At 34.4% G+C, this 25,366-nt stretch overlaps 4 protein-coding genes across 4 annotated transcripts; 2 read left to right on the top strand and 2 right to left on the bottom strand.

The window, feature by feature from the left end:
• The first annotated feature begins 2,878 nt into the window (after window positions 1–2,878).
• On the top strand, window positions 2,879–5,890 carry sat2b (spermidine/spermine N1-acetyltransferase family member 2b). Its single transcript, XM_019084314.2, has 6 exons — window positions 2,879–3,094; window positions 3,173–3,224; window positions 3,315–3,398; window positions 5,005–5,106; window positions 5,182–5,222; window positions 5,394–5,890. Exons 1-6 carry the CDS (start codon window positions 3,032–3,034, stop codon window positions 5,565–5,567), a joined length of 516 nt encoding a protein of 171 aa, XP_018939859.1. The 5' UTR covers window positions 2,879–3,031; the 3' UTR covers window positions 5,568–5,890.
• A 682-nt stretch (window positions 5,891–6,572) lies between these two features.
• On the top strand, window positions 6,573–8,849 carry naa38 (N-alpha-acetyltransferase 38, NatC auxiliary subunit). Its single transcript, XM_019084315.2, is given in 4 exon segments — window positions 6,573–6,741; window positions 6,994–7,021; window positions 7,024–7,161; window positions 8,429–8,849. Coding segments are annotated over 4 exon segments (327 nt in total). The 5' UTR covers window positions 6,573–6,696; the 3' UTR covers window positions 8,545–8,849.
• Window positions 8,850–9,923: 1,074 nt separating this feature from the next.
• cldn15b (claudin 15b) lies at window positions 9,924–17,235 on the bottom strand. Its single transcript, XM_042756915.1, has 5 exons — window positions 16,950–17,235; window positions 11,773–11,937; window positions 10,810–10,891; window positions 10,468–10,581; window positions 9,924–10,285 (listed from the first exon to the last, which is right to left on the bottom strand). Exons 1-5 carry the CDS (start codon window positions 17,164–17,166, stop codon window positions 10,165–10,167), a joined length of 699 nt encoding a protein of 232 aa, XP_042612849.1. The 5' UTR covers window positions 17,167–17,235; the 3' UTR covers window positions 9,924–10,164.
• A 1,501-nt stretch (window positions 17,236–18,736) lies between these two features.
• Window positions 18,737–22,217, bottom strand: LOC109067359 (mitochondrial fission 1 protein-like). The gene is made up of 6 exons (XM_042756913.1): window positions 22,146–22,217; window positions 21,398–21,470; window positions 21,019–21,151; window positions 20,727–20,803; window positions 20,530–20,635; window positions 18,737–19,795 (listed from the first exon to the last, which is right to left on the bottom strand). The coding sequence occupies exons 2-6, from the start codon at window positions 21,440–21,442 to the stop codon at window positions 19,698–19,700; spliced, it is 459 nt and encodes a 152-aa protein (XP_042612847.1). The 5' UTR covers window positions 21,443–21,470; window positions 22,146–22,217; the 3' UTR covers window positions 18,737–19,697.
• Between the last annotated feature and the right edge of the window lie 3,149 nt (window positions 22,218–25,366).

The raw sequence follows: 25,366 nt of genomic DNA, 5'->3' as shown, positions 1-25,366 counted from the left end.
TTTTTTTTTTAATAGGAATTACAACTGCAGTCAGGGGGTACAAAAAGTAAAGCAAATAAACAGACATAAAAATACATATACATAATCAGTGACAAATTTAAAAGTTAAACAAAGATGTGAAAATGTTTACAGACTGAAACGCATTTTGCAGCTTTCTTATTTTTCAGCCCCAATATTGTATTTAGGTATTGCAAAATTTCTACTCTTAAAATTAAAAATAAAGGCTTATTTCCTCCAAATTTACATTTATGAATACTAAATTTAGCTGACAAAAGCAGATTAATTAAATAATATTCCTTATGGTAAGATTTGTCATAAGAGAAAAAACAAATACATTTTTAAAGCACAGTTGAAAGCTGGGCATGATATGAGCCTTAATAAAGGAACAGAACAAAACAACTCCAACTCCAAAATAAATGATAAAATGTTTCATCATGTAGATCACAAGATGTACACAATGTATCAATATCACAATTAAATCTGTTCACAAGAAAATAATTACATGGGTAATATTTTTAAATAAGTTTAAGCAAGATTTCTTTGATTTTATTTTTAATTAAATATTTATGTGGGAGTTTCCAGAGTTTATACCATAACAAATTATCAGCACATCCGTTCCAGAATGATATAATAGCAGGTCTGGAGACAATATCCCTTTGGAACAAAGCCTGTATACAACGATTATTATTTTTAATACAGGGAGAAGAGAAACAGATCCGGCCTATTTCAGTATCAGCAGGATCCAATGAGTATATGGAGAGAGCAGAGGACAGGTATTTTTAAGAAGAATTTTTAGACCAGAGGGGATAGCATCCATAACCACAGCAAAATCCTTAGGAGTAACTGGAATATTATATTTAGAATGAAATTCAGAGTAGGTCAACATAAAACCATCATGGTTACAAAGTTGCCTGACAAAAATTATATCATTACAAAACCAATTCATAAGAAATAAAGATTTAGATTTATATAGAATGTGCTTATTATTCCAGATAAAACACCTGTTTGGAGAGAAGTTGTTTATAGGTTAAATTCCAAGAAAGAAGCATCTGTTTGTGAAAATAAGGTAGTATTAAAGGAAGTTTGGTAATACTGTAGTCAGAAAGTAAAAGGAATTGAAGACCACCAACTTATGAAAAGATAAATTGAGGAATAATATTCCAGACAGATGTTGGTTTTTTAAGGAATTGCTTAATCCAGTTAACTTTGAAGGTGTGATTAAGGGTGGTAAAATCTAAGAAGTTCAGGCCTCCATTTTCAGTTGAGTTCATAACCACAGATTTCTTTATATAGTGGGTTTTATTTTTCCATAAGAAGTTAAATAGCATTTTATCAATAATTTTACAAGTATTATCATTAACTGCTAGGGATAGCGCTGCATACGTAAGTCTTGATATGCCCTCTGCCTTTGTGATCAGTACTCTCCCCCTCAAGGATAGGTCTCTCAGTAACTACTGATTTAACTTTTTCTTTGTTTTGTCAATGACTGGTGAAAAATTAATTTTACATCACTCCTCTTCATTCTTTACAATCTTAATGCCTAAATATGTGATTTCATCTTTAATGGGAATATTACAAATTGACAGAAGATTATTGTTTTTAAGAGACAATAACTCACACTAATTTAAATTCAAGTAAAGCCCTGAAGCTTTAGAGAACGTGTGGATAATATTAAGGGCTAAAGGTATTTCTCCTGCATCTTTAAAAAAGTGTAGTATCGTCTGCTAATTGACTTATGATAATTTCACTGCCAACTGCAGTGATTCCTCTTAAAGGACTCGGTTTAACATGGTCTGCAAAAAGTTGTGAACTAAGTAAAAATAAATATGGAGAGATATGGCATCCCTGTCTGATACCAGGACTGAGATTAAATCTGGGTGAGGTGCCATTACGCAGGTTGATTGAACAATTTGCATTATAATATAAAGTTTTAATGGAGTTAATAAAGAAATCACCAAAACCAAATTTGTTTAGGGCCGAATATAGGAAATGATGTTCAATAGTATCGAAGGCCTTATGGAAGTCTAAAAAAAGAATGAAACTCTCATCTGGATATAGATGTGGGTAATCGACGAGGTCTAATACCAAGCGAATATTATTTGAAATGTGTAAAGGTTTGGAGGGTCGTGTTTAAGGATATTCTACCCATGCCGTCAAACTGACGTCATTAGAGAGGGAACGCCATTCCAGAGCGGAAGCAAATGTTCAGATTTTGATTAAAGATTACCAAGACAAACAAAAAAAAATTTCATCGGATCAGCTTGCACGGATTAATTGTTCACATCAAGACTTGCAAAGTGCGCTAAAGTAAATAAAGTCAATTTTAATTTCATGCGACTTTAAGCTTTAACTGTAATAACTCCTGCAATGTCTTCAGTGTTATATATTTTTGAATTATCGAAGCAAAAACATACATTATTAATGCTTCTATCACAGTAACACTTTCCTTTCTTTTTGCATGTTACTGCTTGCAAACCGATAAGTGTAAAAACAAACAAACAAACAAACAAACAAAAATCCAAATGGCATGGCTGGGGTGAACTATCAATACAGCATAAGTTGTACAACACCGCGGGAAACGAGACAGACAGACATAAAATCTTCAGTTGATTATGAAATAGGATTTTTCGTTGTCTAATCGTATTACCGACTGTAGCAAAATCTGAAAGGGTAGGACAAATCGACAGAACACCGGGAAATTACAACCTGCTTCACATTGTCCATTGTCACCATGTCATGTCATTAATGTTAATAACACTACTGCATATCTCTCTTGTTTGTATTATATATTCTATACCGTTAAGCATGAAAAGTAAAATGACGACATAAGCAGTAGTGATTTGAGAATGGGTTGCCGATAGAGGCTGCGCAAAATTTGTGACATATTGACGTTCTTGAACACGTCTCTCCAAGTAGACGCTTCTCCGTCTCTCTTGGACTGAGACGTAAGTACAGTCGGCTTTTTAGTGTAAAATTGTTCACTGATCAACGGTAGTGGAGGAAATCAGGAAACCCTGTTTGCCTATGCAAAATGAGGTTTACTATTTGTGCAGCCAAACCTGAAGACTGTAAAGATATAGCGCGCATGATTATGGTGAGAGCCATTCAGAACTTGTTAAGCATGTGTTGAATGCAGCAGGATTTTCGATTATCTTTGAATGTTTTATCGTAGGAATTGGCCGTTTATGAAAAGATGCCCGACCAAGTGAAGATATCCCATAAAGGTTATTAAACAAGCAGATACATGTAAAGTTATTAAAGTTAAAATGAAGTCACGTTTCTTACTATGTCTGACTCTACTGGTTTTCTCTTAGAGTTGGAGAGGGATGGATTTGGCCCCAATCCTTTTTACCAGTGTCTTGTAGCTGAGGTACCGGAGGAGCACAAGTCTAAAGATGGTAATGACTCCTAAAAGACAAAAATAACATAATGTCAAGAGAAAACTGCAGGAATATGGCCAACAATAACTTATATTCTTTGGTTTACCTGAAATAACCTAGTATATTAAATGTAGTTTACTTCTCACCAGATATTTATATATCAGGCCCTTTCTTTCCGAACATGCTGCACAACTCCTTGTTCAAGCTCTTATTCTGTCCAGGCTAGACTATTGCAACGCTCTCTTGGCAGGTCTTCCAGCCAGTTCTATCAAGCCTTTACAATTAATCCAGAAAGCGGCAGCAAGATTAATTTTTAATGAGCCGTAAAGAATACACGTCACACCTCTATTTATCAATTTGCACTGGCTACCAATAGCTGCTCGCATAAAATTCAAGGCATTGATGTTTGCATACAAAACCACCACTGGCTCTGCACCCCTTTACCTAAATTCTTTACTTCAGACTTATGTGCCCTCTAGAAGCTTGCGTTCTGCAAGTGAACATCGCTTGATTGTGCCATCCCAAAGAAGCACAAAGTCACTTTTACGGACTTTTAAATTAAATGTTCCCTCCTGGTGGAATGACCTGCCCAACTCAATCCGAGCAGCTGAGTCCTTAGCCATCTTTAAGAATCGGCTTAAAACACATCTCTTCCATCTTTATTTGACCCTCTAACTTTTTCACTCACTATTCTAATTCTATTTAAAATAAAAAATAAAAAATCTAACTACCTTTTTAATCTTTTTGTATTCTATCTATTTTCTTTTCATTTATTATACAATTATAAAAAAGACCTCTAACACTAGCTTGCTCTATTCTTTTTCTATTCTATCTGTTTTCTTTTTATTTATTATATTATTTAAAAGCCCTTGCTACGTATACTGTGTTTAGGCTAACTGAGACTTGTTATAGCACTTACATATCATTGCTCTTTTGTTGTTTTTGATTGCTTCCATTGTCCTCATTTGTAAGTCGCTTTGGATAAAAGCGTCTGCTAAATGACTAAATGTAATGTAATGTAATATTTTAGGATTTTTGTGCCATAAAGTCAGAATTATAAGTTGAACCCAGAAAGATCTTTGCTCATTACATTTACATTGACGTTTATTCATTTAGCAGATGCTTTTATCCAAAGTGGCTTACAAATGAGGAATGCAACAAGCAATTCATCATAAAAAGGCAGTAAACACAAGAAGTGTTAGTAATACCAAGCTTCAGACATTGTTAGGAATAGTGCAAGCAAGAACAGGGATGGATTAAGGAATAATGAAAGCATAGAGAAAGAAGTTTTTTATTTATTTATTTATTTATTTCTCCAGCAGGGTGAGTTTTCAGGTGTTTCTTGAATATTATCAGGTATTTGGCATTCCAGATAGGGTTGGGGAAGTAGATCATTCCACCAGCAAGGAACTGTGAACGAAAGTGCCACCCTGCTGTAATTAACCTCAGTTGCTATGACAAAGCTCAAAGGTTGCACCTTCATGAGATGGATGCATGAACTTACAGTTTTACTGCGTTTTAACTCCTTACTAATTAACAGCCACAGTAAATGGAGTATTATAAGGTTTTAAGACTTTATATTTATGTCTTCACAAGTATTTTTAGAGAAACTGTCATCCCACAGGACATACCAAGGTTGGCTATGCTCTCTTCTTCTATACGTACAGCACTTGGAAAGGGAGGACTGTGTATATGGAAGATCTGTATGTGATGCCAGAGTACAGAGGTGTGTATACTTCATCAATCAGTTGAAGAGTTTTATCCAAAATGCAGAACTCAGTCATCTCTGTTTATTCTACAGGTAAAGGCATGGGAAAGGCTTTAATTGCAACTGTTGCCAAAGTAAGTTTTTAATATTATTATTTTTTTAATCTGTAGTTTTATATTATCTGCGTAAATCTGTGAATTATGATATTTCAATTTATTTTATGGTATTTTGTGGCTAGTTATCTCTATTAATGATCAGTATGGTTTTAATGTAAAAAGGTAAATGTGGTTTTTGTTTCTTTATAGGTGGCCAAAGAGCAGCATTGTGTGCGTTTACAGTTCTCTGTACTAGACTGGAACAAGCCCTCTCTAGACTTTTATTTGTCTAAAGGCGCAGAGGACCTCACAGCTAAAGAGGGATGGCATTTTCTCCGCTTTCATGGAATAGCTCTGGATAATCTAGCACAGGAAGCACCTTAAAGAACATTAAGACATGTAACAAGTTCAGTTAATGACATAAGTAATACTTAGTGAATAGTTTTGCTTTGTTTTAAGACCATATCTTCAATCTTAGAAAAGGTTTAAAAAATATTGAAACAAGAACAATAAAAATATTGATAATGATATTCTAATTAATTAGTTTCAATCAATGTTTAATTTTGCACCAACATTCAATGCAAAGTATTTTTGACATCTTTAAAAGACGTTTTGTAATTAGTAGTTGGAATATTTCAAGCTTCTGTCCTCAGCTTCAAATTGCACTTGTCCCTAGACATTTTGTAATTAAACTGAGCTTTCTGATACACTATGCACAGAGCAACATTCATAAAACAATGTGTAAGAATGTAAGAACTTGACTGGCCTGCACAAAGCCCAGACCTGAAAACCTTATTTTATAAGTGAACAGGATGAATACCTATGATAATCACATTTGAAACACTGCTTTATATTGTTGCTGCTGCCTTTTTGCATTCACACTGCCAAAATGTTGCATTCACAACCAAATGTTGATTTATTCCTATTGGAAGCAAGACAAAATAAGGGTCAAAATGCATTAGAGGCACAGTTAACAAGGGAGTATTTATGGACTAATTATGAACATTATAATCAGGTTTTTACAGATGTGTCTAAAGATGCGAGGAAAGGTCAAGTATGGGTTTGCATACATCATCCAAAGGAGAGGAAAAAAGGAAATCAGATCAAGTTTCAGTGTTTACAGGAGAATTACTAATTTTAATTACTAATAATATTACTATTAAGTCTGGATGCTTAACAGATTGAAACAAATATATTTTTGATATTTTTATTTAATTTAAGAGTTTGTATGGGTTCTTGTGCATACTGGATTTTCAGGGAATTAATTTAAATGAAAGAAGCTATATACAGTATTATATATAAGATGGAAGAGCTGAACAACCAGCAAGAGTCCTAATAGATCTGGTGAGAGAAGATCCGTAACCCACAGTAGATGGCAGTAGTGCACTTTTTAAGATTGCGAGTCGCCAGTAAAAGAAGAAGAAGGAGCAGATCGCTTCTTTGAGTAGCATTCACCATCTCTTTTCCATTCGATTCGCATTTATACAAAGACTTTAACATCAAGAAGGCTCAAATGGAAACAGAACGCGAGGAGAACGGCACGGAAATGCAAACTGAGGTCTGAATACTTTGTCACATAAGGGGCCAGTGAAATATTAACGCTGAAGCTAATGCTAGTAAGCACTATGATACATTTATGTCGGTGCTTCATGAGTATCTTTTTTTTAATCGAATACTTCTGATGTTATCAAACCTTTATGATATACGATTACATTAAAAAGGAGAAGAGTGACGTGGTTAAATATGCTCATCCAATTAATTTAATATGTTTTAACTCTGTGGTCGATGTAAATCATATGTTGTGTCTCAGGTTGAGGCGTCTGCTTATTCGCTCGCTCGGTGAAGCTGGAGAACCTCCTCAATAAGAGCATGAGGATCCGGATGACAGACGGGCGCACGCTGGTGGGACTCTTCCTGTGCACAGACAGAGACTGCAACGTCATCCTGGGATCTGCACAAGAGTTCCTCAAATCCACAGGTACCCAGTGCACCCTGGACACACACCTTATGCTTTATCAGCAATTAGGTACTAAATATTACTCTATAGTCACTAAAGAGTAATACTGAGTACCTAAGTGCTGATAAAGTACAATAACGTGACACTAAAGTTTAGTATCACGTTATTGTACTGTTATTAGTAGTGCTTGTTTATGCAAGTCTACTTTTGCTGTATATTGTCAGGAATTTGAACTACAATCTAATAATTATCAAAGACTTACCACAAACTATTTCTGCCATGGATACTTTGAAACTTCTAAAATGATTCAGTCTTTTGAGGAGAGGCAAGGGTCCAGACTTCTACAGATCATCACCACTTAATTTGGTAGTGGGGTGATGCTGTATTTGTGAAATACTATAGTATTTCCCGAAAAAGTGCAGTTACTAATTATATCTCATATTTAAAGGAGTAGTTCACCCACAAATGAAAATTTGCTTACCCTCAGGTTATCCAAGATGTAGGTGACTGACTTTCTTCAGCAGAGTTCAGTTTCTTGTACAGACAAGTCGCTTCACTTTTTAAGACCTCAGTATATCATCAAGAGTCATGAGGTATTCATTTAGGGTTACCATACGCCCTCTTGTTTCCAGACATAGACAAGTCAAGTCAGATTTATTTATATAGTGCTTTTAACAATACAGATTGTGTCAAAGCAACTGTACGGCATTAATTAGGAAAATAGTGTGTCAGTAATGCAAAATGACAATAGTAAACACTCATTTTTCAGTTAAAGGCAATTCATCATTGAATTCAGTGATGTCATCATCCAGCTCAGTTCAGTTTAAATAGTATCTGTGCAGTCAAGTAAATGATATCACTGGAAATTAAGTGCTGGTCGGGATTTTCGACATATGACGGTCAGCATTTTTTTGGGGGGGGGGGGGGTGGATACGTGTACATACAAGGTTTGAGGACTGTAGCGAGCACATCATCCGGAAAACATAGCCAAAACCTGGATATTTTAGGATATTTAGAAATCCTGGCCATAAAATGTCAGAGAAAAACAGGATGTATTGCGCAGTATTACTTAAATACACTATATTAATTTTGTGTTGCCTGTATCTACTTTTTTGACTCTCAAAGGGTCTGCGAGTGAGTAAATTTACAGTAAAGTTTCATTTTGTGTGAACTTTCTTGTAGTAATACGTAAAGTGTAGCTTTACTTATAACAAAAGTAAAATCAAAAATTGGAACTGAGTTGGGAGTCTACAGATCTTAATTTGTCTTTTTATCAAAATTTGCACAGATTCTTTCTCACAAGGTGAGCCCAGAGTTTTGGGACTGGCGATGATCCCTGGCCATCATGTGGTTTCTATAGAAGTGGAATCTGACAGCCTTCAGATGACCACCCATGGACTCTGACAACTTTAGAGACTTTTGGGGTCACCATATGGACTACAGAGAATGTAGTTTCCACATACACACATTTTGTCTGCAAATATAGAGATGGCAGTGAAGATCCACTCTAGCTGGAGTTATTCACCCCAAATGGATTTTTCCTTATTTTTTAGGGAACTCCAATTCCATACACAGTGGGTTGGTCCTCTATGTTGAAACAAGAATAATAACAACATGATGTAAACTGTACCTTTTTGTTTGTGTTTTTGCTTGCATGCAAGTGGTGCACATTGTGTGTAAATATTGAATATCTTTCATAATCTTTCTCATATTTGTCTTATCATTTCACCACTAATTTCCCCTCTTATATATCACCAGCAGAGGTTATCACAAGTATTCACAAAACATTTTATCTGCATTTTAGCAAACAGTTTTCTCTTATAACCTATTCAAAAAGCTGCTGAGACAAACTTTTACTAAAGAAAAGAGAGAAGTCTTAAGCTAAGAGAAAGGGCAGGGTTGACCTCATTGCTATGGATGATGTCAGCATGCTTACTAACTATACCCACAGTGATTGGCTGATAGACTGTCAGAGATTTATTCATAGAAATATTTTAGAGTAAAAATAAAGGTTTAAAAATAAAAATGTTAATTGCCACATCCAAATAAATATTTTAAAATGCAGGCTAAGAGTCACTAATTAAACAAGTATATGTTCATCTAATTGTCAGCCTCTTACATGTATGCTTCTTCTAAACAAATAGTAAATATGCATATAAACAGCCTTTTATTAAACCGAGTAGAATAATCATGGCTGATAGTAAGACATGCAAACGTAAAAGAAAACCAAACTGGACACAAGCACAGCTGTTCTTGCCCAACTGGTTAATGAAAACAAGGACATAACCAAAGGAAAATTTGGAGTTGGGATAACCTTCAAAACCGAAGGTGATACCTTTATAAAAGCTCATTATCGTCAAATATTTCTAAAAATGTTTACGTTCCGAGGCAGATTGCCAGCAACAGCCATTTTAGGAATAGTTTGTGGTTTGGTCTTAGTGACTCCTCTTCACTACGCCTAAGGTTTCAGAGATTTAGGAGCTAGTTTTAGTGCTAAAATGCTTTGAGAAATACTTTAAGATAAAAAATTTAGGAGTCCTAAATTTAGGACTGACATGCCTATTATTTTTAAGATTTCCTCCTAAATTGGCGAGTTACGAGCTACTTTTAGCCTTAAGATGTTTTGTGAATACGGGCCCAGATATTTTGTCCTGTCAAGACATAATTGAGTCTGTACTTTCACATAATAAACACATTTTGAGGTGCGGGTGCATTTAACTGTTCAGAGTTATGCAGATCATCATTCCGCTTCAAAATGAACACACAAAAGCGTGACATGAGCATTTGAAAGCAGTGGCCTGTCATTTACTGCATGCAAATACTTTTTATCACAGAAAAAAATTACAATAACCTGTTTACATGGCTTCATTCTCCAGTAAACCACAGAGAATATTTACATTAGAAATGTAACATTTCTGCTTTATAGCAGATTCTGACCATAATGCATAAAAAGGGTCTTGCATGATGTGTTCTCTGTTTTGTGATGTCTGTAACTTTGTTGATCCCAGGTATTCCGTAAGTTTCTTACACATATACATTGAGTCCATATTGGCTGGAAGGGACATTGGATGTTGCCGAGGCAGTCTGAACCATATGTCTGGATTGAGGCTGGTAGGAGTATGATAAGAAGTTCTTAAGATGCGATCTAAACAAACAAAATGAAAAAAAAAAAAGATTGTAAACACAGACATTTGTAAAAACAAACAACAGATGTCACCTGCTGCCGCACTGTCCCGGCAATGTCTTAGGCAGGTAACTAATATAGAGTTTCTGAAATGGTTAGGAAATGAAGTGTCATTTTAACAGGGGATGTGTTGCATACTAAACTCATTTTTTTCCTCTTGGCTGCGAATTCCACAGGAGCACAGCAAGCAGCTGCCACCACATAAAGCCATTGTGGCCGAACTCCAACCAATGTACAGCCCATCTCCGATTTCATACCTAAAGAAAAGGACATATCAAACTAACACCGCAGTGGCATTCCAAAACTGCCGATCTATTATGACCTGCCAATTTTGTCTGAAACAACGCTCCTACTCATTTTGATATTGCTTAATTAGAAAACTCTCACAAATATGATGAACTGAGAAAAAGAAAGTGATTCTTTGGGTCTTAATATTTTCTCTAATAGTTCTACATACTAATATAAAGACTCTGTATTCCACTTACTTTATTCCTGGATAAAGTGGGTCAAAGAATTCCTGAGTGATATTGAAAGCATACCAAGATGCTGCAATCATCGTACACAGACCTGAAACATGAAGATTAATTTTGAGACAAACTGCAAAAGGTTTAATCACATAGGCTTCTCCTTACCAAGACAGTATATCATAGGCCTTTTGGAAGACATTTATATTATGAAAACATAATCTTTATAGGTCTTGGTTAAACTTTACAAGTTTCAATTCATTAACATTAACAATATTTAATTGGGTATCATAATGAAACTTGTGCAGTATTTACTAATCTTGGTTAATGTTACATATACTAATATGTTTTTAAAATTGCAGTTTGTATACATTAATGTAATATGAACAAACAATAATTAACAATGAATAGTATATTTATAAATTAACATTAACCTAGATAGTGTATTTATAGACTACCATTTACCTAGTAACAAATGCTTTATAAAATATAATGTATAAAAAAATTTCACTGTTAGTTGAAACCTAATGAATGAAAGTTAACAAATTTAATCCAAGTGTTAACCCATTAACCAAAGGCAGTTCTCTAATAGTGCTTAAATAATAATAAGAAAACAATACACAAACATATTTGATGTAGCTGTTCGGTAAACAAAATAAAAATGTCAAACTGACATACTTTAAAACAAGACTCAATTAGATCATGATGGTAGATTTTAACTGAGAGGAAAAGGGAACTTTCTCATAAATGTTAGGTTGGGAAAGTTGTCACATGTTTCATAGAGAAATTTTACACAATTCCTTAAACAGAAATTTCTGTTGACCACAACTGGTTTGCTGTTTTTTGTTACCATATTCTCATCAATGGTTCTGTGTGCTCTGTGCAGTGTACCTTGACCTGAGAAAAAGTATCACAACTAAACCCAAACTCCCCTATATGACAGGTGCTAAGACAGTAATTGATGCCATTTTGTGATGTCCTTACCTTGAAGTATGAAGAAGACACCTCCAGCTCCAGCGATCCGATTCTTCATTACGTAATTCTCCCCTCCTATTTTGGAACACTGCATACCCACTAGAGTTGCCATCAGTCCGAATGTGCCCAGCACAATGGATGTGATCATTAATGCACGGCATGCTTGGATATAACCTGAGAAAAAAAAAAAGAGAAAGAATGGTTACAAAAAGTCTGACAGCTGATTGGATTGGTGGTTTTGAGAGGTTCCTAATTTTTTTTTCCCCTTTTGGTCACAAATGTTATGAGAAACCCATACCATATTTCTGCTTATAGTGTACAGCACCCCCTGGTCTCCACTATATGCATAAAAATAGACTGAGGAAAAAAAATAAAGTGTTACCTTTTTGGCTAGAAATATGAGATAATATGCTTGTTAATGCTTAATAATGTACTTATTAAACATTATCAAATGATTAACAGATCATTATTTAATGTAAACTTAATGTTTACAGATGTTATTACACTTCGAATTCATATAACTTTTTAAAAATCAAAATGAATTTGACATGATTTACAATGATTAAAAACTTCATTAAATCATTAACGGATCATTAGTTAATGCTTACAAATGATTAAACTAAGTCACTAAATGTTAAATTTATGCCGTTTTTAAAAAATCTACAAATGGCTGTAACAAAAATTATACAATTATTACAAGTTTATTTGTTAATTTACTTTTGAATGCTAGCAAATGTCATAAAATTTAAGTTCAAATATTACCTTTTTTTTTTTTTTTTTACATTTACAAATGTTGAAAAAAAAATAGCTTAATTAGTCATTTTAATCATTTCACAAACTATTCATGTTAATATATTATTCATTAACTCACAGTCTTTAAAGGTCATATAGTGGAGATCAAAATAAGAGAACAGTCAATAAATACTTGAAGGAATATTCCTAAAAATAATTGAAGAAATATTCTGTTCTACTAACATTTTATAAAATAACCAGAGAATTTTAACATCAACAACAAAAAACTTTGTTATGTGGAAACCACAGTGATCAAAATTAAAGAACAGAAGCACGAAAGAAGATTACAACTAAAATTTTGGAGGGTTACACCTGTCAAAAACTAGTAGGAAGTGTAGAGGCCCTTGCTTTGAATGACTTTAGCACATATATATCACTAGTTTCTCACATTGCGGTGATGTGATCTTGGTCCACTCTTCTTCTAGTCTCTTCTATAGTTTGGTAACTGTAGTGGATTTCTTGCCCATAACTTTGTCGCCAAGGATTTTGCAGATATTTTCATTTGGGTTTAGATCTCTGGTTTGGCCATTTCATTCTTTCATTTCAATGTTCTTAGTTACAAGGAACTGCTTTATCAGTTTTGCCTTGTGACCGGGATATTGTTTTGCATGGAAATTTCAGGCATATTCGGAGATACTTAAAGGGAAGGCACCACTGAAGGAGGTTCTAATAAACATTTGCATTCACCCTGCCATGTATCTGTATAAGATGCCTAACTCCTGCTGCACAAAACATTTCCCAAACCATGACTTCCTCCTGCACCTTTCACTGACTTCTTTACGCACTCGGTGTTCAGTCTTTCCCCACTTTGACACAGAACATAATGTTTCCCATCTGACCCAAATAAATTAAACTTGGTCTCATCACTAAAGTGAACTTAAGATTCATACCCTGTTCAGCACTGAACTGGTGAGAAATACCAGTTGCAGTGTTGAACCATTTCCCAATTGAGAGTCTCTGCATTATCTTGTCTTCTCGTGAATTTGTCTTACATGGATGGCCAGACTTTTTGGTGGAATTGAATGAATCAGTATCATTCTAAATCTGCCATATTCTAGAAATCACAGATTTGGAACGACCAACTGAAAGGGTCATCCCCTTTGGCCTTCATCTGGACAACCTGCTGTCTAAGGGTTTCAGTCACCTTAGAGCGGCCCGCCATCTTGCAATCTCAGTGAGAATTAGAGGAATGCTGCCAGTTAAATAGGGTTTGTCGTATAATTAAGGAATTTAGCATCAGGTGCCAGATTAACACCAATAGTTTTGGGGGTATCGGTAAGTGTTCTTTTTTAAATATCTCATTTAAGTTTTTTATATGTGCTTCAGAATACAATTAATTTATTAAATGTACTTATAAAATATGACATTTTACTCCTGTTAGGATATCTTCAAATAGGACTAAGCAGTGACCTCGAAATGTAGAAAATTGTAGGTTGTTCTCTAATTTTGATCTCCATTGTATATTTGGTCTTCATTTGTTGTGTAGACTTCTACTATTTTCACATCTCAACAAATAAATGATTAAACATTTGTTCATGTTTTTGCAGTACCAAATCTAAAGCATAAACTATTCATCATTTGTAAATGTTTATAAATGTTTACTAATCATTGCTACCTTAATGAGCAGTCATGTCATTGGCAAAATGTGTCCCAAATCACCCTATTTGCACATCTTTACAAATAATGTTTTAATCAATTGTTCATGTTTTTGCAATACCCAATCTAAAGTTGAGATTATTCATCACTTGTTAATGAATGTTTATAAACATTCACTAATCTTTTAGTATCTTTATGGGCATTGGACTTTTAGCTGCTGTAACAACGGGTGGACAGTGAAGTTTAGCTTTAAGCTTGCTAAAGATAAACAGTAATACACATTGTAATTTGGGTGCAAAACGTTTTTATTGCCTCAACACTTATATTAGTATACTATTGTATATTATTAACCTGTTAACTGTCACTGACGTATACGGGACGCCTACATTTACTTCACTAAATCCTTATCTAATCATGACAAACTATATATCGTTGGAAAGGTCTAAGACTCCTAAATAGATATTTTACCAATGTTTTTTGTTGAAAATTATGTAGGAAAAGTAATAATTAATTTATGACAAGAGTGCACACTCAAAAATCTACATCATAACAGGAGTTCTGACCTTGTCAAAAAAAAGTCTCCTTCGTCTTTTCTCTGTCACACTTTAGAAATAATAAAAAAATGATTTATCAACTGAAAACTTAAAATCTCAAAATTCATCCTTTAAAACCCATTTTAAAATCAGACATTGCATTACCACGAAAATGGTACATCAATATCATGTTATATAATGTTTTTGTTCATGAATTATAAAAATTTTAGTTTGGAAAGTGCATTTTCAAGTCTATGTTCAAAAATGTAAGTGAGTTAAGGGGTTAAACAGAATTTTCCTTGAATTATACTTTAACAAAAGAAATATTTTTTTCAAGAAAAAAAAAAATAAAAAAAAAAAAATATATATATATATATATATATATATATATATATATATAAACAGATTGAATCGTGATCCCTTATAGTAATTAAATTGACCCCTGTACACTGCTGACCCCATAACCAACCCTTAAACCTACCCATACCACCAAATGTGTACCAAATCTTACCCATATCACACTATAATAGCAGCAAAACTGTTGTACATTAACAAAAGCTTATAATAATTGTACAACATTTTTTAAAATCTGTTAAAATAATTTGTAGATGTCCAAGATGTGCATGATTTTATGAATTAAAAGTTTAATGACATTTGTAAGCATTTTAATTCACATGAAATAATTATCTGTTAATCATTAGGTAATGTTTAGTGTATTATTTAACATTAACAAGCACATCCCATCCCACATTTTAGCTATTTGAATATATATTTAGTAATCATCTGTTAAGCATTATATGTTTGTTTATGATTTATTAATGAAAGTTATTAGAAAGTGTTAGCCCTACCTTTATTAAGTGTTATTAGTATTTTTATATTTTAGCTTAAAAGTTTTTATACACAATACAATACAGTAGACCTGTTAAGCATTGTATGTTTGTTTATGATTTATTAATGAAAGTAATTTTTGCTAAATCTTCTGAACTTTCACGTGTAAAGATCCTACAATCTACAAGAAGTTCCTGAGGAATGCTGTTCCTTTGTTATTCGAACTTTATGGACCATTTGGTTCACACATTTACAGACATTTCCTGTTGAATGCATCTGAAGCACAGTCACAGTATAAATGCATTTGAATAAAGATACACATAATATTTCACCTGCAATAAACGAAGCTTCTGACAACTCTATCGGTCTTTTAATTAAAAAAAAAAAAAAAAAACTTTGCTCAAGCGTGATTGTAAATACAGCGATACTGTAAAAGCAGATCATTGAGTATGTGAGTTTTCCAGTTTGTGTGATGACATTTAAAGTCCCTGACAACCTCTGTATTCTCATTTAGCCACATGTTAGCATCCAATATTTTCAAGACAAGCAAAAGCTTAAAAAAAAAAGGAGCATTACTGATGTATTTTATATGGCAGAATAAAACATGACAGTATGTTGAGCTTGTGTTAAATTTCAGCCATTTAACCAAAAACTTTGAACAATGGAACCAGAAGTGCTAAAATTCTAACTTGTTTCTGGATTTGGCTTACAAATAAGTTATCTCTGCAGCACTCTATTTAGTCCAACAGCATTAGGGCTTTTTTTTTTTAATGTTTGCTGTTGCAGACCAGTGAAGACTGAAAGCAGAGCAGGGAGGTGAGTTTTTGTTTTGGAAAGTCTACATTTCTTCTTTTTTTTTTCGTGGATAAAAGGAGAATTGTGTTATATTTGATAGCATCAGAGCGTCACTCAGAGCGTGTTTCCCACACTACTAAACTGGGAACGAGAAATGACCAAATAGAGAAATTTCTGAGTGTGAAATATGTCACTCTGTCTGGTAACAGGCAAAGCACAATTATTATTATTATTATTATTATTAATAAATATATACCTGTTTTCATTTGTGAATAATATTAAAACTGGCCAGTTTTTGTCTTAGAGGTAAGTTACTCAATATTAATTTCTTTAAAATTTATGGTATAAAAGTACTGTATAATCTGTATAAAAGCAATATCACACTCCCAAATGTTCTGTCCCAAACATAATCTCATTGAGATTCCATTGTTCTCAGTAGAAAACGTTTTGTTCATACGCCACTTTTTCTTTTTCTTATTTTTTTTTTTTACATAAATTAAAGAAACCTGAATCACATTTTGGCTGTAACTCTTAAATTCAGTAAACAATGAATAATAGTAATACTAGCAATAGAGTAGTATAGGGATGGTACTATTATCATTACTACAGTAATTTATATGGTTTATTTTTTAGGTGTTTTACCTGGTAAAGCGAGCATGGACTGAAAATTCCAACAATTGAAGGTACCGGTGGAGTCGACTGCACAGGACATCCAGAGGTTCTCAAAAATGTCGGAGGTGATGACGACATTATCATCGTCTGTAGACACTTTCCAGTAGTGATTATGTAAAGATAATACAGCAGACCCACACGCCAAAAAACCCAAGAGAAGTGCAATAATTTGCAATATGTCTTTCATATCTCTGGATCTTCTGCTTTTCTGGATCTTCCGTTCTAGGTGGCATGAGATAAATAAATGATATGTTGCACCAGTAAATGGAATTTAACCTTGTAATAAACATTAGGGGCTGTTTATGATTTTACTGTACACCAGTCTATGACTAAGCTGTTTGATTTCAACGCTTGGTAGCTGCCAGAAGTTATAAATAGGGTACCGCAGGCATACTACTATAGGAAAACCTATAAGGTAACATCAACTTAAGAACCATACAGCAAAATAAAAATAAAAAAAATGATATAAAAGATCACTTTTTTTTTTTTAGATAATTCGAGATCATTTTATTAGTCATGAGGTAATCAGGATTATCTTTATATAACCGTTTCAGATGTTTAGAAAAAAATAGTTAAAATAAAGAGTTAGCAAATATTTGAGAACATGCTTTTTGAAAGTGTATTTGTCTAATCAATACATGTACAATATATTCATATTTGCAATGGTAAAGAATTAACATGTTCCAAGGAAAGCTGAGTGCTTTATCTTAATTTAACTATGTACTGTTTAGGTTGGAGGGGTTGAATGTTGATACAGCTTTTAAGCTGTTACAGTGTATTGCCTGTTCTGCATATTTTGTGTTGTGTAATATGTAGCACTATGAAATCTACTTAAAATGAAAGGTATGAAGCTTTATGAAAAGTTATTGATACATATGGGTGATGCTAAGTTATTAAATCCCGCAGTAGAAATTTCATTATACACCCCCACATCCATGCAGACCAGTATTCCAAAAAGTAATACAATATTTATTCGCTATTTCAGACAAGTTCAATCAGTTCATAAAAGTTCAATTGGTTCATTTGGCTCTGTATGCACATCCAGCTGAATTTGTTATCATTATATTAAGATACAAAGAGGAACCTTTGATGTTTTATCATCTGACTAATAATTAGACACCACCTCCATGATTTTGCTTTTAAACTAGGCTATAGGCTTTGTAAGCATTCAGACATACAATAAAAAACTGGATATCTACAGAAGCCTTCATCACACCTCAATAAATACTTCCCTGACTATGTGATCTTTAACTTCAACAGAGGAGTGGACAGCTATGTTAGGAGAGAAAGGATATGTTTAAAAAGTCTCACGGTGGCTAATTAAATCCTTTCAAGACATAAATTGGAGCACTGGCACTGAGAAACCTTATATGTGAATACGAGGGACTTTTAAACAGCATCTTGCTTGATGCACCCCAGCTGCCGAGTGTGAGCTGCCTGACAATAACAAAGTTCTTACTTTACTTCTTACTAAATTCAAGCCCAGACTTGGCAGAGCCACAGAAACCAACACTTGGTAAAACTTTACCCCCATCTCAATTTCATTCCTGAAAAGGGGTACACGTATCCCGTGTGACTATTCTCACCTATTAAATTGTTTACTCCATCAGATTTCTTCCTCTTATTAAAAGAACATCAGCTTTTTACAACTTGTGCACAAAGCAAATTAAACTACGTTATAATCTTATCAAACCTTTAACCCTTAATTTTACCCAGCACCTCTTTTAATGTCAAATTTAAATATTCTAAAGTAAAAATGAAAGCACAAGGTTTAGTTTTATTTGCAGCATGTGTTCAAAGTTGGCAAAAAGCACTGTTGAAATATGCGTAAATAAATAAAACACAAATACAAACAGACAATCTCAGTGCAACACATCAAAGTGAGGAAAACTCTTTTTTTTCAACACAAAACATCTCATTTTCAACAATACCATTTTTATCAGTCAGCCCTTGCACCCTCTATTGTCTTCTGCATCTATGGCTACAGTAAGATTCCTACTTAAGTAGCAGGCTTTTTTAGCTAAAATGTTGAGTCTGGTTCTAATATCTGAAAGAAATGTTATTCCAAATTGCCTTAAAATCTGTTCAGATTGTTTGGGTTTTGACTTAAGCATACACTTAGTTGTAATGTTTAAGGAGGTGAAATTAAGACAAAAAATGCTCATGCTAATGGGGTAGTTAAAAAAAAAAACGTTTATATATATATATATATATTATATATATATATATATATATATATATATATATATATATATATATATTAGTTAATGAACAATTACATATTTTTTTCCATTACAGCTGCTGATGTATATCTATATTTTTGCATGCTCAGTGATGGTACAGGGCATTTGTACAAAAACAAAGAATAAATAAGCTAAAACTATTACAAAGACAAAGAATGAATAAGTTAAAACAATTAAATGCTATATGTTTTAAGATCTATATTATTAAATCCCTTTTATACATTTCCTGACAGAAAAAAAAGGTATTGTGGGCATTCCTTCTTTTTTCTTAAGAGCAATGTGAACAGGTGCAGTTTTGCTATAAATGTGAAATTTTTCTGACTTTAAAAAGCACTGGCTTTATCTGGAGGAAAAGTTAGTAAGGCATCAGCGAGTTAATCTGTTCTCTGTCAGTGTCATGATGACTCCAAACACAAGAGATGGCTTAATACTTTTCTCATTTGCAAGGCATTATGATTTGGCTCGGCTCATCCTCTTATGCAGATTTCTTAGCCACAGCTAAACCAATGAGACCAGCCAATCCAGCCAAACCAAGTCCAATGCCACCAACAATTGCCATTCCAACCAGCCCATCTAGAAAACAAATGAGAAGCATGTTAAATGCAAATTCCCTGTTTAATCTAGATATATGAGAAGATTGTTTATATACAGGAACTATATCGGCTATAGCAGCGGTAACCTTGTCCTGGAGGCCCCCCATCACTGTGCAGTTTCTGTCCCTTATCTAACACACCTGATTCAACTTATCGGCTGAATTGGGTGTGTCCAATAAGTGAGACATGCAAAATGTGGGGCCTCCAGGACAGGTTTAAAAAAACCTGACCTAATGCTATCTATGTTTTTACTGAACGAGAATATCTTGACTCATACTGGTATTATGCTTTTCATTTCTGGCCCTCAGAGATTCTAGTCAAATTAGTGTATTTTCCAGGCCCAAAATGTTATGTAATCCAGTTGTCAAAATGACTGTCTTTTGTCACTGCCTCACCGATCACAGTTTAATGAGTGGACACAAAGTGGCCTGAGGTTAGCTCAGCACCATGCAGCTTAACACTGTGCTCATTTTTATTTTTAGCAGTATTCAAAAAGTGTTTAACTAATTCAGTCTTGTTTTACAAGGATTCCTAAAGTATGTAGACCAGAACAGTACAGCATATAAATGTAAGTTAGAATCCATCATGGCACTGCTCATCAGTTACTCAGGAAAAAGGTGGATACTGCATAATATTACTACACTCTTGAATGAAGAAATTGACTTCGATTATACGAAACAATGAGAAAGATAATTAAAGAATATTCATGCTCACCTTTCTTCATGGCTTTATCGATGAGTTTCTCCAGTTCTTCAGCTTGAGAATTTCCTGGTTCATTCCTCAGTAAATTCTTAATGTATTTCAGAGCTCTCTCATATTCCTGGAATTAGTGTAAAACAGGAGAATTAGAGTAGCAAAATCATTCCAATATTAGTTTCAACTGAAAACATATGAAAAGCTATGATAACAACCTTGAGCTTATAGTTGGCAACAGCCAGGTAAAAAAGATAATCCCGCTGGTCATCCTTGGTACCCTTATGGATAAGTTCTGGTGAAAGATAAAACATTTTCATATTTAAATTTATTAACAAGAAAAAACTTTTAGTTTTGTTACACCGATTGCTCTTAGACAACAAAAAAAATTAAAAATTTTGATTTTATTTTTCTTTCCAAATTAAGCTTACTTTTGGGCTTGTGATCGCTGTGGGAACTTGCTAAATGTTTGAAATGGGATAAAACTATAGTGTTTTAGTATTCAGTTACCATCGAGCAGCACTATTCCCTTCTTGATGTCCTCCGGGTGTTTGCTCCTGATCAGACACCACGCATACTCGAACTGCGTGTCTTTAGACACAGAGCCCTTTGATAACTCTGCCTTGTATTTCTTTTCAAATTTCTGAAAATCAAAATAATACAAAGTTGACAACGTGTCCACGCCAAAAACTCGCTTTCAGTTGATCATCGGGGCAAATAAAAAGCTCTAAGCTGTAAGCACTCACATACAGACAATTAATTTGAGGTTGTAGAGCATTTGGCAATTCTATTTAGACAGGACGTTTTCGCACATGATGTTTCATATTGTTATTATTATTATTATTTAGAATTAAGTTTCAAACAGACATGGAAAAATACCACAAATTACCTCCAGATCCTCTGGGGCAACAACCTCACCAACAACAGCTTCCATTATAACGAAAATTATTACGTGTTTACACCAGGGGGCAAGGAAGTCGACCGGAAGTTGAAGTCGGCCGCGTGCCGCCATCTTGTAGCAGAACTTCACTTGCGTTAGCATCCCATTGACTCCCATTCATTTTTGCGTCACTTTGACAGTGAATAATTTTACATCTGAGACGTTTAAAGACTCCGTTTGTCCATTATTTATTTCTAAAGATACACGACAATGTATAAAGGGCTCCATTACCTTCTATGTTACATTATGGCCCCGTATAAACAGTTTTTGTAAAAAATAGGCTAACGATTGCGTCATAACCACTCGACTCTCTGTCGCACAGTAGAGAAATTACCGTACAGACAGGAGGAGAAGCTCGCAGGCAATCGGGGAGACGTCAAGAGATATGGCGTACTGGCGTTACATTTTAAAATGCTATACAAAATAATTAATCAGAATACTTACTCCTGCTCACTCACACCAAAGAACTCCCCGCGCAAACTCGCTGTCTCTGCAAGATTAACGATGGCAGTTTTCACGCACAGCTACTAGAAGGTTTACATCTGTCAGACAGGTTGCTGACGTCATCAAGCTTCGTTTGAGTCTGCGCGTCAGAAACGGACGTGCTAAAAAAATCGCTAAAAACGGGCTTCACTTGTCTCAATTGAGTTCCAATGGGGTCGCTGTGTCCATTTCTTTTACTGTCTATGGTTTACACCGTTAACAACACAGACTCAGAGAATGTCTAATATGGCGAGAAGTTTCACTGTCACTACACTTCCGGCTTCTGAACTGGTTGCAGTTCCACTCTGATTCCATATGAGGGCGCTCACAGGACGAGTGCAGAATTAATGGAGGTCAATGGCGGTATACCCCTCAAAATCCACTTTTCTCAGGATATAATTTTTTGTCTAGTAATTTGAATGTTGTATTCGAAAGGAGATGCAAAGAAATTACACATTGCTGAGTGTTAGATTTTTTTAGAGTCACTTATTTGCTTTAAAAAGTCTTTTAAAATGTCAATGACGTCATACGTTATACGTTCATTAGCAGAATGCTAGCGTGTTATGGGCAACAACAACTCAACCTGTAAGAAATCGAAAGGACATAAGTACTCGTTCCTTCAACTTTCGACTTATAACCCATGTTGAACTTGGAAAACCTACAATCAGATCTGAGATTTCTCAACGGCAATCGGGTGAAAGGGACAAATTTAGCCGTCTAGCCCCATAGACTCCCATTCATTTTGCACTCATGGCGATCGCCCCCAGTGGAACTCTGGTGGAACTGCAACCAAAATTCGGTACAATAGGACTTTATAGGGAGTGGGAAGGCTCTCCGTAGACGGGCTCTGTTTACACCGGATGTTGCTCTTCCTTTTTCGATTTAGTGGCGGTTGGCAAGCAAACGTATTGTGCATTTCCGCCATCTACTGAAATGGAGTGTGGATCGTCAAACGAAACAGAGGGTGGATAAAAATAAGAAAACGTTTATCTAAATTATTTTAATTAGATCTGTTGCCTTTAAAAAGTCTAGTAAAACCTAGAATCCTGTAGGGGATTCCTTCGTAAATTTTTAAGGGACAAACAATTTTTATCTAATGACTTGATTTGATTATCTAACATTAACCTTTCATTTTTATATCTGAAGCACAGAATTACTGTCTCTGGGTGTGTACATGTGCTACAAAATCCTCTATCATGTTTTCCAATGACATGTAGGCCTAAAGACTGATTGAGTGCTGTTTGTCATATGTAACCGCTCTCTTACGGTATGTCCCAATATTTCAGGTCCCAATATTGTCACACTGCCATCTCCTTTGAAGCACATCTTTGTTTATCCAGAATTACTTTTATCAATTTAAGATTAACTGAAGGACTGGGATATAACCATGTCCATGGAGGAATAATAGGCACGTTTGACTGTTGGACTAATTTCCATAATTATTCCCATTTTCTGTGCTTCTTTATCAGCAAACTTTCCAAAGCTTTCCAACTTTGAATAGTCAAATTCCCAGCATTTCTCCATTATATTTTTAACTGGAGCCTTATTTTCATGACCCTTAATTGAAATCAAATAAACCATTCTCAATTGCAATACCTCTAATAGTATTTTTCCCCATTTCTATCTGCAAAGATGCTACTGGTGATACACTAAATGCAGAGCAACATATTCTTAATGCCTGAGTTTGTATAATGTGTATATTTTTCTTAAATGATGTTGAACTATATATAAAACTGTCATAGTCTATAGATCTTATCAAACTGCAACATACTCTCCATAGTGATTGTCAGATAGCACCCCAATCTATTCCAGCCAGTCAGCAATACCCTGCTTGCATTTGTCATAATTTTTTTGAATATGGATGCCAAATGTCAATTTTGAATCCATCCAAAACCTAAAGTTTCTTACCACAGAAACCTGCTCTAAAATCTTATAGATGTTTCATTTAATTGTTAATTTAATCCCCAGCAATTTGCCCATTTTTCTAATTCGCCTATATGGCCTCTTGGAGTTTCCCTTCTACATAACTTCCATTTATTCCATTCTTCCATAATGCACCATCATCTCTGTATATTGATCTTCCTTGTACTTTAGAAAAAAATTAAAAATAAACATCATCATTATATTAAGAAGAATAGGGCTTGAAACATTTCCTTGCGGTCAGCGGAGACCAGGACAACTAGAAGAGCCCCAGAGTCAGATCCCCAGTATAAAGACCTTGTCTCCTAGATGGCCATTGGGAAAGACCATGGATCAACCTGCTGGTTTGTCGCCCCCCCGACTGACCCTGGTTTCTTTCTCCATTCTGTCACTGATGGAGTTTTGATTCCTTGCCACTGTTGCCTCTGGCTTACTTAGTTGGGGACACTTTATATCCAGCGATATCATCGACTTGATTGCACAGATACTATTTAAACTGAACTGAGCTGGATGATGACATCACTGAATTCAGTGATGAACTGCCTTTAACTGAAAATTAAGTGTTTACTATTGTCCTTTTGCATTGACACACTATTTTCATGTTTTGATACTGTAAAGCTGCTTTGACACAATCTGTATTGTTAAAAGCGCTATATATAATAAAGGTGACTTGACTTCCATTTTCATTTGCATGAATCTTTGAATATAATTTTCCCACTCTAACATGTATTGTCCTATCAATAAAAAAAAAAACATAATCCAGTTATACAATTTAACTTTTATTCCAATTTTATATAGTTAAATTAATAATCTTTCCCTCATCATGGCCTTCTCTACATCAAAAAACACTCCCACTAACACTTCTTTGTTCACTTGCGCTTTTCTTATATCATTCTTAAGGCATAATATTGAGTCTATTGTGCTACGACTTCGTTTTGCTGATCTAACTACTTTTCTAACATTAAACTTTTTCTCACATATCTCTTTAAATTTATCCCAATCTGCAGATTTAAATCTATCAGTACTTACTGATGATAACTCTGCTCCAATATTCCTCGAAAAAGTGACCGCTTCACAAAATTGTTTTATCCAAAATCTTTCATACACAAACTTTGTGACATTATTGTCAGAACAATTGCAGCGTAATGCCCTTTAACTATATCCATTCTTGTAAAACTTAAACTTCCATCATTAATACAAACCAGACTATTTCTCAGAAAATAGTAGGTCTGTGGTTGCCTTATGAACATCTTTTTTAATGAAAGTCACAAACCATTTAACAATTATATTGGAGATGTCGCTATAGGCTATAATTTACAAATCATGTGCAATTCATATTATATCATTGGATGTTTATATCCAGAGTTAGTTTGATGCAGCCATGATTCAGCTGAACATAATATAAAGACCTAGAACATTTTTGGGGCTTCTGACACACCTGCACTTTTCTTTGTTTTTCAGACCTATTCTAGCAGTCAGCATCAAGTGCCATATATCATTATAAACAGGAGAACT

The sequence above is a fragment of the Cyprinus carpio genome, chromosome A5 (assembly GCF_018340385.1).
Source record: "Cyprinus carpio isolate SPL01 chromosome A5, ASM1834038v1, whole genome shotgun sequence".
Lineage (NCBI taxonomy): Eukaryota > Metazoa > Chordata > Actinopteri > Cypriniformes > Cyprinidae > Cyprinus > Cyprinus carpio.
The sequence above is the reverse complement of the archived record's forward strand: the minus strand, read 5'-3'. Positions and strand labels throughout refer to the sequence as shown.